The sequence below is a fragment of the Callithrix jacchus genome, chromosome 6 (genome assembly GCF_049354715.1).
Source record: "Callithrix jacchus isolate 240 chromosome 6, calJac240_pri, whole genome shotgun sequence".
Classification (NCBI taxonomy): Eukaryota; Metazoa; Chordata; class Mammalia; order Primates; family Cebidae; genus Callithrix; species Callithrix jacchus.
Genome location: NC_133507.1, coordinates 70,064,554 through 70,077,805, shown reverse-complemented (window position 1 = coordinate 70,077,805; position 13,252 = coordinate 70,064,554). Strand labels below are relative to the sequence as shown.

The following is a 13,252-nucleotide window of genomic DNA, read 5'->3' as shown; positions in this document are numbered from 1 at the left end:
TGAGATTGCCAAAAACTCTGCTCTGCTTTTAGCTATTTAAGATTTTACCAGCTCTCTTAAGAAGAATACACAGACTTTTGGGCTCAGCTCAGCAAACTGCCTTAGCAGCTCTCTGATGCCAGCATATATGATTCTTAAGGAATTTAATCTAGATCTTCTAGTTGTTCTTAATGGGAGTGTTAGTCTCCTACTCCATGGTAGCCAGATGCAAAATTCCATCTTTTATACTTTTAAACAAGTTATCAACAAATGATAGGCTACCTATCATCCATATCAGACATTTGCTGAGCAACTCCTATGTGTCAGGTATAATGCTTAGTGCTAAGAGGTGAGGAGAAAGAAAAAAAGTCTCCTACACTTAAAGTGGTCAGTCTGATGGAAGAGTCAGACAGACAGACATAACAGATATTATGAAGACAGGATAGATAAAATGCTATGAGATATAGAAGAAGTCTATGACTTTGCAGAATAAGTGAACATTTAAAAAAGTAGGCAATATTTGAGCTACATCTCACTGGATAAATATGAGGTGGCCACAGAGAAAAGAAAAAAGAAAAAACATATCCAAGCAAAGGGCGGGTGATAAAAAGCAGTTACGGGTACTAGTAAGATCTCCATAAATATTCATTGAATGAGTGAACTAGGGTATAAAGGCAGGTTTCTTCCCTCCTTCCCCTCTCTGCTGCCAGAGACATGACAGAGGACACAAGCAGTCATTTCCAGAATAAAACACAAACTGAAAGTCAAAAGGGCAGAGACTCTAAATTGCAACTTTGATGATTCTTTTTCTTCTTCTTTTCCCTCTTCTACTTTCTTCTGCTTCCTTTTATTGCTCTTTTTCTTTTATCTTATGGAATTTAAAAAAACTGAACTGGAAACTACATTACCACACTGGATGACACCTGAAACACTTTTATAAATCATTGGCAATCATTGAACCACTAGTTCAGAAACGCACCTTTGTATTATTTCTAGTCAAAACTACAGATAGTGTTTTCTTACTTATAACAAATAACTTGACAATATGCAACAATGAATTAATTTTTGAAATACCATTTATATAAAATAAAATGTCTAGTAAGTTCACAAAAATATAGTCAACACCCAAGTCAAGCAAAACTTACAGATTACTTATCTGTACACTTATAGTTCTTTTATTTTTTTCTTTTGCTCCTGGCATGCTGTGAAACATGTAGTTCTTATACTTATGAATTAAAATGATCTGGAGATATGATCTCTAAAACACTGATTAAGGGATATTCCTATTTCAATGGCAGCTCAAGTGTCGATTCTCCATGAAGTGTCTAACCCTTATCTTCCTCCAACCTATGACTCCTTTGAACATCTATAAGACTTTTAAACTGCCTTAAACATGAGAGGCCTTTTCTTGTAACAAGGACTAAAGACATGCTCAGGCTACCAGATGATAGATTTATTGTACATCTATATGGCTAATAAGAAAGCTGAGGATACCATCTCAGCAGTCAAATAGGCTTAGAGTTCATATACTAGGCCCCATCTTGGGCTGATGCTTAGCCTAGAGTAGTCAGCTTTTGACTAAGGAAATTATCCTTATTCCACTTAGTTGAGGCTAGGGTTTTGAGAATAACATGGCACAGATCATAAGAACTATGAGTAGTTATTCTTCTTTGGAAAACGAAGAACAGCTTCTGACAGCCTATACCTGTTTACATGGCACTCATTAGATCCTGCGTTACATAGCAGCTATCTGATATGCATCCTGTTTTCCCAAATGGTTGTTAACTGCATGACAACAGAGATTGTGTCTGAGATCTAATTGTATTCTCAATAATAACTATCCTTCTGTCTTGAACATAACACTGGAAGGGATGCATAGAAGTGGGTCAATACAGGACTCTGGTTAAGCCCATTAGGCTGTGGAGAAAAGTCTGGCTCTGACTACGCAATCTTAGACATGTTATTTAAGCTTACTGTGTCCCAGTGTCCTTATCTGTATAACAGGAATGATAACAGTACCTATCTGAGGGGGTTGCTGTTAAAAAATTTTGCCAGGTGAATGTGATTCCACAGTGAACAAAAAGGAAAACAATTCCTGCCCTCCTGGAAATTTATGTTCTAGTTGAGGCAGAAATGTAAAAGGAAGAAAAATAATAAAACAATATGTTAGATGGTATATTGTGGTCTATTGCTATGTAAAAAAAATAGCTTAAAACAAGAAATACAGTTATTATACACAGTTTCTCTGGGTCAGGAATTCAGAAGCAGTTGCTTGGCTGGGTGATTCTGGCTTGGGGTCTCTACGACGCTATAGTGAAGATGCTGGCTAGGGCTGCAGCCATCTGAACACTGAACTGGAGCTGGAAGGTCAGCTTCAAGAACACTCACTCATATGGGCGGTGAGTTGGTGCTGGCTGTGGGCAGGACACCACAGTTCCTCACCAAGTGGACTTCCCCACAGGGGTACTTGAGGGTCCTTATGACATGGCAGGTAGCTTCTCCCAGAGTGTTTCAAAGGTGGGCTAAGGTAGATGTTCAATGCCTCATCCAACCCAGCCCTGATTGTCACACTGTCTAATTTCCATACTATCCTATTGCTTATTGTATCAGTCAGGGTTCTCCAGAGAAACAGAGAGCCAATTGTGTGTGTGTGTGTGTGTGTCTGAAAAGATAAGAGGGGAAAAAGTCACATGGACATGGATATTTTGGGAGAACAGAGGGAGCAGCAAACACAAAGCCACTGGGTTTGCACAGTATGGGAATGAGGATGATGATGATGATAACCATCTACTCAAAGACCACTGCTGAATGACTAAGTAAGCAATACAGAATGGCCCTGAACTTAATCATGGACAACTTATGATTTTCTGACTTTACAAGTTTATTGGGATATAGCTCCATTCTAAGTGGAGGAGCATCTGTATGTGACAAGACCAAAAAAATTTTTTTAACAGGCTATGTATAGAAAAATAGAAAACAGACTGTTGGCTCACTTCTCCAAAACTTTCAACTGCCTTCTCCTTAGGCTCATTTCAGCATTAGCAGTAACTCCAGTTAATTCAACATGGAATCCCTTTTCTCATGCTATAGATCAGTGTGCGTGCCCCAGAAACAAGTTTTAAGCACTACTTAAAAGACATATTTTTACTTTCAGAAGAACAGTGCTCAAATAGAGGCTGGATAACTCCTGTGAGGAGAGTTGTTGACATTCATGCACCTCACAAGCAAAAGGCTAAACTAAGTTGTCTTCAATGCTAAGTATCTTTGCTATAATCCTGATATAATTAAAAACATGCCCACTGAGCTCTCTGCAAAGGGCCTTTCTATTACTCTTATTTCTTCACAGCAGTCCTGAAAGATAGGTTGTTATTAATAGTGAGCCTAAATGACTCTTAGGGATTTTATAATTTTATAAGTATTTAATATATACCAAAATTTAGGAGCCTCATGAATATTTTAAAAGTTGTATTTAGCATAACTCCAAAAGTTTCTATATAGATCTTCTGCCTAAAATTATCACATGCTAAGGGAAGATAACATCATATCCACAGGAATACTTTGCATTACTAGTCAAACCTAATAGAACTCTCTGTTCCTTTATAAGTGCTCACTTTCGCTCTCTCTCTAAAAAAAAAAGTACAACATGAGGAAGTGATTCTTGGGACATGCTTGTTCTAAATGTTAACAAAAGAAAAGACAAAGGCTTCTTTTTGTTTTTCATTGTCAATAATAAGACCTTTGCTTCTTTCCCATTAAGATATGAGTTAGTCACATACCTTCTGCAAGGGCAACTGTAGCAGAGACAGATGAAGATAAGGGGCTATTTATGACATTTATAATGTATGGAGGAGGGAGTGGCTGTTTCAAGTCCCTAAGTAATCCAGAGATTCTGTGGCTGTACTCTGAGCTGCAGGATCTCTCTGAATCCCAAGGAAACTGAGGTACTCTGACACTCCATCCCCTCTCCATCACCCTTCCCAATCTAGCTTTCAAGACATCCACCTCTATATTCTCCCATCACTTCCCGCTTCAGAAAGGCTGTTATAATATTTGTTCACAGAAGGGGTGTGCCATTGTTAATCTGTACCTTTCTCGTTAGGCATCACTGGTCCATTTTCTTAAAGATTTGCCCTCAAAATTTAAAATAGGCCAGGTACAGCCGTTCACACCTGTAATCCCAGAGCTTTGGAAGGCTGAGGTAGAAGGATCACTTGAGCCCAGGAGTTTAGGACTAGCCTAGGCAACAAAGTAAGACCCTATCGCTACAAAAATTTTTTTAAAAAATTAGTAGAGCATGGTGGCATGCATCCGTAGTCCCAGCTACTTAGGGGGCTGAGGTGGGAGGATCACTTGAGTCCGGGAGGTCAAGGGTGCAGTGAGCCCTGACTGCACCAATGTACTCTAGTCTGGGTGACAGAGTGAGACCCTTTGTAAAAAATAAATAAATATATATATATATATATATGAAACACAAAAGGGTCCAGACTCAATGGTGCACGCCTGTAATCCCAGCACTTTGGGAGGCCAAGGCAGGTGGATCACAAGGTCTGAAGTTCAAGACCAGCCTGGCCAACATGGTGAAACCCCATCTCTAAAATATATATATATGAAAAAAACCCACAGAAGGAATGAAATACATGATATACACAATGAAAAATTGTGGAAAGTAGTAACCATGCTGCAAAACTAGTTTTCAACACATAAGCAACTTGTTAAAAGATTATCAACAGTAAAGGAAGTCCCGAAATAATACCTAATTGTAATTCACCTTTTCATTGGAAGATAAACATTAGCATTTCATAATTAATTTAAAAATACTCTAATATTTAATCTGAGATAATTTCCCCTGAAACATCACCGTGCCATACACAAGAGTCAGAAAAGGTGGCATCAGGTCGGGCATGGTGGCTTGTACTTGTAATCCCAGCACTTTGGCGGGCTGAGGCTGCAGATCACAAGGTCAGAAGTTTGAGATCAGCCTGGCCAACATGGTGAAACTCCGTTTCTACTAAAAATACAAAAATTAGCCAGTCGTGGTGGCACGCGCCTATAATCCCCAGCTACTCAAGAGGTTGAGGCAGAAGAATTCCTTGAACCTCGGAGGCGTAGGTTGCAGTGAGCTGAGATTGCACAACTGCACTCCAGCCTGTGTGACAGAGAGAGACTCTGTCTTGGGGAGAAAAAAAAAAGAGGAGAGGAGAGCAGGAAGGGGAGGGGACGGGGGAGAGGAGGGGAGTAGGGAGAGGAGAGAAAAGGAGAGGAGAGGGCATCAATAGATTAAGATGATTTAAGGCTTTGAATTCAATTATGAAATGAGTACCGAGCAGAGGTAACATAATTTGAAAAATACTGCAATCCACTTATCCCATCTACTTTTAAATAACTCACCTATTTTTTTTATCCTTTTATTGTAACTTAAAATAAGTGAGGAGACACAAATCAAAACAAAACAAAAATCCACAAGATGGTAAAAATCCCTGCTGTTATGGAGCTTCCTTCTGGTAAGAGGAGCAACAAGCAAGACAGATGAATAAACATGATGCATTCAGAAAGGCTTGGAAAAGATAAAACATGGAGATATGAAGGAGGACGTGGGTGTTCCAGGAGGCTTCAGGAGCTGACACATGAACAGAGATCCGAATGGTGGTCAGGGCAGCTGTGCCAAGGACTGGGGGAAGGTGGTGTGCACAAAAGGAGCAGAGGTGTTGGTACTCCAGTACCCAGATACTGTTTACTCTGTGTATCCACAGAGTGAATGTCAAGAAGAATGTTAAGAGATGACATCAGGGAGGAAGGCAGAGGCACCTCATCTAAGGCTTGTAGGACATGGCAATTCAAAATTGGAAACCTAGACTCTGATCCACATGATGATCGCGGAATGAGGACTTACTCTGAACATCCTTGTTCACTCATCTCATGCCAGGTGGAGGAAACCACTGACCCAATAAACACATACTGATAATCTGTGCTTAAGCATCCTTATGGGAAAACTTTTTAAAGGGATGCCATGGATTTTCACTCAGTAATTTAAAGAATGTTTTGTCCATTGTGATTTTCAAAATAATAGCTAAGAACAACATTAGATCACTTCACTAATGACCTCCAAAATGACAGGCAATAACAATTATTTCCATTTCAACATCACATTTATATGCAATACTCATATTTATTATGCAACATCATAAGAACTTTTCTATTAAGATCTTGGTATTCAGCAACAAACTCTTTCTTGACGTAGTTCTAAGCCAAATAGGACTCCTGATCTTGCTTGGATGGGAGATTTGTAAGGTATTATGAAAAACGCACTTAGATTTCAGCCTTATAACATCAGCATATATATGAATGTGCTCAGTAACCATAAACATCCAATACACATAAGGTGGTATTTACATGTTTTCTGGTTAGACAATTACCCTTCATTTTGTATGAAGAGAATAAAGGGAAGGAAACCAAGATGAACCACGCCTGTAATAGGGACTAGACGTGGAGTTCCCACTTAATGCTCCCAATAGCCCCGTGAGGTATTATCTCTGTTTTGCTGAAGTGCAGATAAGTTGGTTAACTAGCTAGGGCAAAGCTCATGCTCATTTCTAAATTAATCCTTAAAGCTTCCTGACTTAGAGGAGCGGATTAATTAACAGCATTAATTTATTCAACATGCACTTTTTTAAAGCTGTTGAAAAGCCTATTGATCCACACTGGACTTATCAAAGGAAATGCACAAAAATCTCCAAAGAGAAATATGCCCTCTGTTGCTGGTCAAAACAGCTTCACTGAAGAAGAGACATACCAAAATCTAGAAACTGATTTTCTTTAAAAGTCTGACAGAAAGAAAATCTGACAAGAAAATTTGACTAGCCTAAAGCACAAATGCCCAGCCTTGCAGAGAGTGGTTTACATGGGGGTTGAGATGTTACTGGCTTGCACGATGAGGACATGCAGTAGGGTTCAGAGGCAGCCCAGCTTTGCTTTAGACAAAATTAATTACCCAGCCTGAACACTGTGAACATGGGCACATCTTGTTCCTGCCCCTCTGACAGGCAGCAGATGGCATAACCAATCATAAATGCTGGTCCACAAAAGCTTCAAGAAAGGAACCTTGGGTTTGTACCCAAGTTCTGAGCTGCTGCTGCCTTCAACACTGAGGTCCACTGAAATATTCCTGTCAGCAGGCTTGGAGCAGGCACTTAACATAAAAAGGCAGTGAATTCAGAGGGCAGGAATCTCTTGTATAATCACTTTATTTAAGCCCACACAAGTATGCATTTAGTTCTTTATTTTGCTCTTTCATTCCTGGAATTGTTCAGTCAGTGGTGTTTTTGGAAGTCTGTCTTCCCCAGAGTCTCTCCAGTCACATATTTTTGACATGCTTTTACGGAAACTTGTTTTCTTTCTTTTTTTTTTTTTTTTAAAACACACAGTCAATAGAATTGTGCATCTTCCTCACGAGTCATTTGGTAAATCACTGATCACGTGTGTGACTTTTCAGATGTCAGTTGCACAACAGCAGACTAGAACTTTAAAACCCCTTGATTTCAGTGAAATCTAAGCTTCGCCTGTTCCCGTTCCTCTTCCATCCAGGGGTTATTTGGCTGAACTGTTACCCTGTTTCAACAGCTTGAACACCAACCAACTGGACAAACAGCACTGCTTGCAAAAGAGGGCCTGCTTCCCCCGGCCCCCACCCTCATCCCAGCACCCGAAACCCGGCTGCGCACCAGCTGGGGAAATCGCCACCAAGTTCCCCGCTTCTCGTTTCAGCCCAAAATGGCCCAGAAACGGCGCTCGTCCTACGACTCCAAGCCCCTCAGCTCTCCGGCCAAATCGGCCTTATTTGGGGTTCCCTCCCAGCGAAGTGAGGTCTGCGCTGAGGACATGGACTCCGAGGAAGACAGGGCCCTCGCGTATTCTCGGCCACCTCCCTTCCCCGAGGGCAGGAGGGTGGGAGGTGACCGGAGCCAGGGCCCACGGGGGACGGGCGTGTAGGGAAGGGCAGGATGCCCGGCCGGGTGCGGCGTCTGCAGGCCGCCCTTGGGCTCTCGGGCACGAAGACTGTGCTCTGGGCAGGGGGCGAAGCCGGTCGCGCGCAGTCCCGGCGATGGACGGCTTACCCGCTTACCCGCTTACCCGCGACGGCAGCAGCGGCGAGGCCCAGCAGCGGCACCAGAAGCGCGGGCAGCGTGGCCCGGAGCATGACGGCTGGTGCGGGTAGGCGGCAGCGGCGGGGCGGCCGGAGCGGGGCGGGGCGGGAGCGGGGGCGGCGCTTCTCGGGTGCGGTTTCAATCCCCACCGGGCGGAGCGTGGACGGGGGCGCGGGGGGCGGGGGGCGGGGGGCGGGGAGCTCTCACCCAGGACGACCCGGGGGCTCCGGGTCGCAGGAGCGGCTGTTGTGCAGCCTTCTGGAACTTCTAATTTTGTTTTTAAATTTTCATTTGAACTGAAACAATTTAAGACCTTCGAAAATGTTGTAAACACAGCACAGAAGATTTCCGTAACCCTTCAGCCAGCTTCTCTAAAGATTAACATTTTACATAATGCCAGTGCAGTGATCAAACACAGGACACTCCCACTGGGATAATGCGATTAGCTAATCTACAGCACTTACCACATCTCACTAATTGCCCCTCTAAGGGTCCTTTTCTGTTCTGGGATCTCACCAGGATCATACATTGCATTGAGATGTCGTGTCTCCTTAGTTTCCGTTTAATCTAGGGCAGTTCTCTGTCATTCTTTTTCTTTCACGATGAAACATTTTAAAGTACTGGCCAGCCGTTATGTAGACTGTCTCCCAGTTTCGTCTTGTCTGGTGTTTCCTCCTGACTGGATTGCGCATTTTTTGGCAAGAGTACCCCAAAAGTGATGACCCTGCTCGAGAAAGACAAGATGCCGATATCTCATCACTGGTAACGTTAACTTGAACCACTTGGTTAAGGTGGCGTTTGCCAGCCATCTCTTCTGGATCTAATGGTCAGAATCCTCCTTTTCAGACTCTTCTCGGTGGACTATGTCTCTTAGATAATTTCTCTGTTACCAGCACCTGGATGAAGAGTCGTTCAGCTATGTTTGGTACAATGTATGCATAAACTGTGCAGTTATACTTCCCCCATGAGGGCCTCTGGACAACACCAGACAGGGTCAAGCAAGGGTGCTTGTTTAAGCCTCATGTCATTGGCAAAAGAATTCTATAAAATCAAGTCTAAACTCAACAACATGAAAATAAATGACTCAGTTTAAAAAATGGGCAGATGATCTGAATACACATTCATCAAAGAAGTTACATAATGGCAAGTAAACAGATGAAAAGATGCTGAACATGTGTCATTAGTGAATTGCACATTAAAACAAAAATGAAATACCTCTACATACCTGTTAGGTACCAGAATCCAAAAACATTGACAAGACCATGCTGTTGAAAATGTGGAGCAAAAAGAACTCTCATTCAATGCTGGTGCAAATGCAAAATGGTACAGCCAGTTTGGAAGCTTCTTCCAAAACGAAATATACTCTCACCATACCATCTAGCAATCACAACCCCTTGGTATTTATCCAAATGAGTTAAAAACTTACACACACACAAAAACCTGCACATGAATGTTGATAGCAGTTTTATTCATAATTACCAAAACCTAGTGCAACCAAGATATCCTTCAATAAGTGAATAAACAATGGCATGTCCAAACAATGAAATATTATTCAGTACTAAAAACAAATGAGCTATGAAGCCACAAAAAGACACGGAAGAACTTCAAATATGTATTGCTAAGAGAAGCCAATCAAAAAAGTCTATATATTATATGATTCCAACTATATGACATTTTAGACAAGGCAAAACTATGGAGACAGTACAAAGATAAATGGTTGCCAAGGGTTGGAGTGGGGAAAAAGAGGGGATGAACAGATGGAACACAGGGTTTTTAGAGCCATGAAATTATTCTGTAGGACCCTGTAATGGCAGATGTGTATCACTATATATATGTCAAAACCCATAGAATGCACAAAACAAAGATGTAGTGTGGACAATGGACTTTAGTTAATAATGTGTCAATATTGGCTCTTTGACTGGAACAGATGTACCTGCTAATGCAAGATGTTAATAATTGGGGAAACTGGGGCTATGTGTAAGGAGGTACATGGGAACTCTGTACTTTCTGCTACATTTTTTAAATCTAAAACTGCTCAAAAATTAGTATATTTTTTAAAAAATAAACTCTAACCCTTTCCAACTCTTTCTAACCCTCTCAACACTTCTGATAATCCAGCCTGAAATTAAGTGGTTACACCAAGGAAATTTGACCAAACGGGTCTATAAGGAGAGTCATAGAGTGTTAGAAGTGGTAGGGCTCATCTTCATTTACTAGTAAGGAAATTGAGTGACCTGAAGAAGGGGCATGACTCCCCCATAGACTCACAGAGAATGCCAACAAATGAACCAGAGCCCAGCTCCTCTGCTATACTCTCCCTGCTATTCCAGGTTCTGCCCCTTTGCCAAACAATTAAGGTCTTGCTTAACTTATTTACTTTCATTCTTCTTCTCAAGCTGGCAATAATGGGTTTATTTTATACCAAACCCCAGATCAGAGCAAATCCTTCCAAAGTTACCCTACAGTTGAATATTGACACATCTTGATTGAGGACTCTTGCCCTCCTAACTACAGAATTAAAATGAACAGTTCTAATGTAATTGTAAAAGTTCTCTTTTCCACCCCACCTCAGGCACCAAAGTATATTTTATCAATGTGGATTTCTTATCAATGCAGTGTCATTTTAAGTCATTTGGATTAGAGATAATTTTTTTTTGTTGCTAACTCTGGTGCACACTGCCTCATTTTTTATGCTACCCTGATGAAACAGATTACTTATTGCCTGTATGTGGGCACTGTTACATTTCACTTTCCAATTTACTCTACAGTTACACCTCGTTCCCTTAATTTTTCCTTCACTCTCACTCCAACTTAGATCCTCTTTGACCTCATGCCAGGCTTCAGTTCCTTGACTGCATTTTTCTCAGCCTTTTATTTCTCCCTTTCTCCACCCAGCCTGGATACCTCTGTCCGCTTGCTCCTCTGGTGTGCTCATCTGGCCAACTCAGAACCTGCAATATCCTCTTTCTTCTGCATGCTTTTTTTTTTTTTTTTGAGATGCAGTCTCACACTGTCACCCAGGCCAGAGTGCAGTGGCACCATCTCAATTCACCGCAACTTCTGCTTCCTGGGTTCAAGTGATTTTTGTATCTCAGCCTCCTGAGTAGCTGGTATTACAAGTGTTTCTCATCACACCCAGCTAATTTTTTTGTATTTTTAGTAGAGATAGGGTTTCACTATGTTGGCCAGGCTGGTCTCAAACTCCTGACCTCAAGTAATCTGCCTGCCTCGGCCTCCCAAAGTGCTGGGATTACAGGCATGAGCCACCACTCCCTGCCCATGCTCTCTTTTCCCTCAACTTTACCGAAGTTAACTGAGAACAGGTGGAGGATATTAATCAGTTCTCTGGATGGCTGTCACTATAAACAATATGGCTTTGAATTTCATTTGGGCCCTGTATGCGTCTTCTGCAAACTTTGTACTTTATTTCACCTTGATCATTGTCCTCTCCCATTTCTCTTATTGGGTATTTCAAATTTTTATTACTGTTTCCAAGCTAAGATCCCAGGCTGGGTGTGGTGGCTCATGCCTGTAATCTCCACACCTTGGGAGCCTGAATTGGGAGGATCACTTGAGCCCAGGAGTTTGAGACCAACCTAGATAACATATTGAAATCACCTGTCTCCCAGAAAAAACAAAAACCAAATCTAATATCAGAGGTTGAGATTGCAGTGAGCTAGAGTTGCACCACTGCACTCCAGCCTGGGCAACTGAGCCAGGCCCTGTCTCTAAAAAATTATAAAACTTTTAACAAGACCCCCACCTGCTACCCATCTTTCTCAGCAGACCTTGTCTTCTAGTACACAAGAAAATGGGGACCATTAGGTATAGACAAGCATCTTCAAATGTTTGTCTGTAGATCTTTCCTTGTGGCCTCAGAGAGGAAGGCATGCATGCTTCCCCAGCCCACCCACACCAGTTCCTCTTTCTGCTCAGGACTGCCCATCTCATTTCTCTTCTCCAAGATCCTCCATTAAAGATTCTCTCTACCCCCTGCATCATCAACTACTCTCTGTTTTTCCTCTCAGCTTCTAAACTTGTGAACCTCTTTCTTTCCCCTTTAGAAAAAAACCCCTTATTTCCCTCTAGCTATGGCCCAATCCTTTTCCTTTTGGTCTCCATCATACTTCTTGAAATCTCATGTTCCTCATCTGCTAATTTCTCTTTCACATTTTCATCTTTTTTTTTTTTTTTTTTTTAAGATAGAGTCTTGCTCTGTCACCCAGGCTAGAGTGCAATGGCGCGATCTCGGCTCACTGCAGCCTCCGCCTCGTGGGTTCAAGCAATTCTCCTGCCTTAGCCTCCTGAGTAGCTGGGATTATAGGCATATGCCACCGTATCTGGCTAATTTTTTTTATTTTTAGTAGAGATGGGGTTTCATCATGTTGGCCAGGCTGGTCTCAAACTCCTTACCTCAAGTGACCCACCCACCTCAGCCTCCCAAAGTGCTGGGATTACGGGCATGAGCCGCTGTGCCTGGCCTCCTCTTTTGCTTTTAAACTCACTCCCATCTGAATTCTGGCTTCACCACTCTGCTACATTTCTGTTGGCTAAGATGGTCATTGGTTTCCCAATTCCTAGAATCCAGTTTTATTTGACTTTACCTCTCCAGTAATCAGCAACTGAATCAATATTGACTTGTTTTTCAAAATAGGGTCTTTCTCTGTTTAACTCAGACTGGAGTTAAGTGGCATGATTGTAACTCACTGTAGCCTCCAACTCCTGGGCTCATGGGATCTTCCTGCCTTGGCTTCTTGAGTAGCTGGCACTACACATGGGTGCCATCACACCTGGCTAATTATTTTATTTTTTGTAGAAATGGGGTCTTGCTTTGTTGCCCAGGCTGAACTTGAATTCCTGGGTGTAAATGATTCCCTTGCCTTGGCCTCCCAAAGTGCCAAGAAGGATTACAGGTGTGAGCCACCATGCCCAGCCTCTTTATTCTCTAAAAAATGCACACAAAGGCCTGGTGCCATGGCTCATGCCTATAATCCCAGCAATTTGGGGCACCAAGGTGGGCAGAACACAAGGTCAAACATGGAGACCATCCTGGCTAACATGGTGAAATCCCATCTCTACTAAAAAATTAGTTGGGCATGGTGGCATGCCCCTATAGTCCCAGTTACTTGGGA

General features: G+C 42.1%; 1 protein-coding gene across 3 annotated transcripts in view; it reads right to left on the bottom strand.

Moving 5' to 3' along the window:
• Positions 1–13,252, bottom strand: part of LOC100402350 (CD302 antigen) — a 171,046-nt gene that overhangs the window by 27,689 nt on the left and 130,105 nt on the right. For 2 of the 3 annotated variants that reach the window (XM_008998829.5, XM_008998830.5), the window contains exon 1: positions 8,107–8,221. The exons of the other annotated variant lie outside the window; for it this stretch is intronic. In XM_008998829.5, coding sequence (XP_008997077.1) covers positions 8,107–8,173 — 67 coding nt within the window. In that variant the 5' untranslated portion in view covers positions 8,174–8,221. Of the gene's footprint in view, positions 1–8,106; positions 8,222–13,252 lie in introns of those variants that run through there. 3 annotated transcript variants of the gene reach the window in all.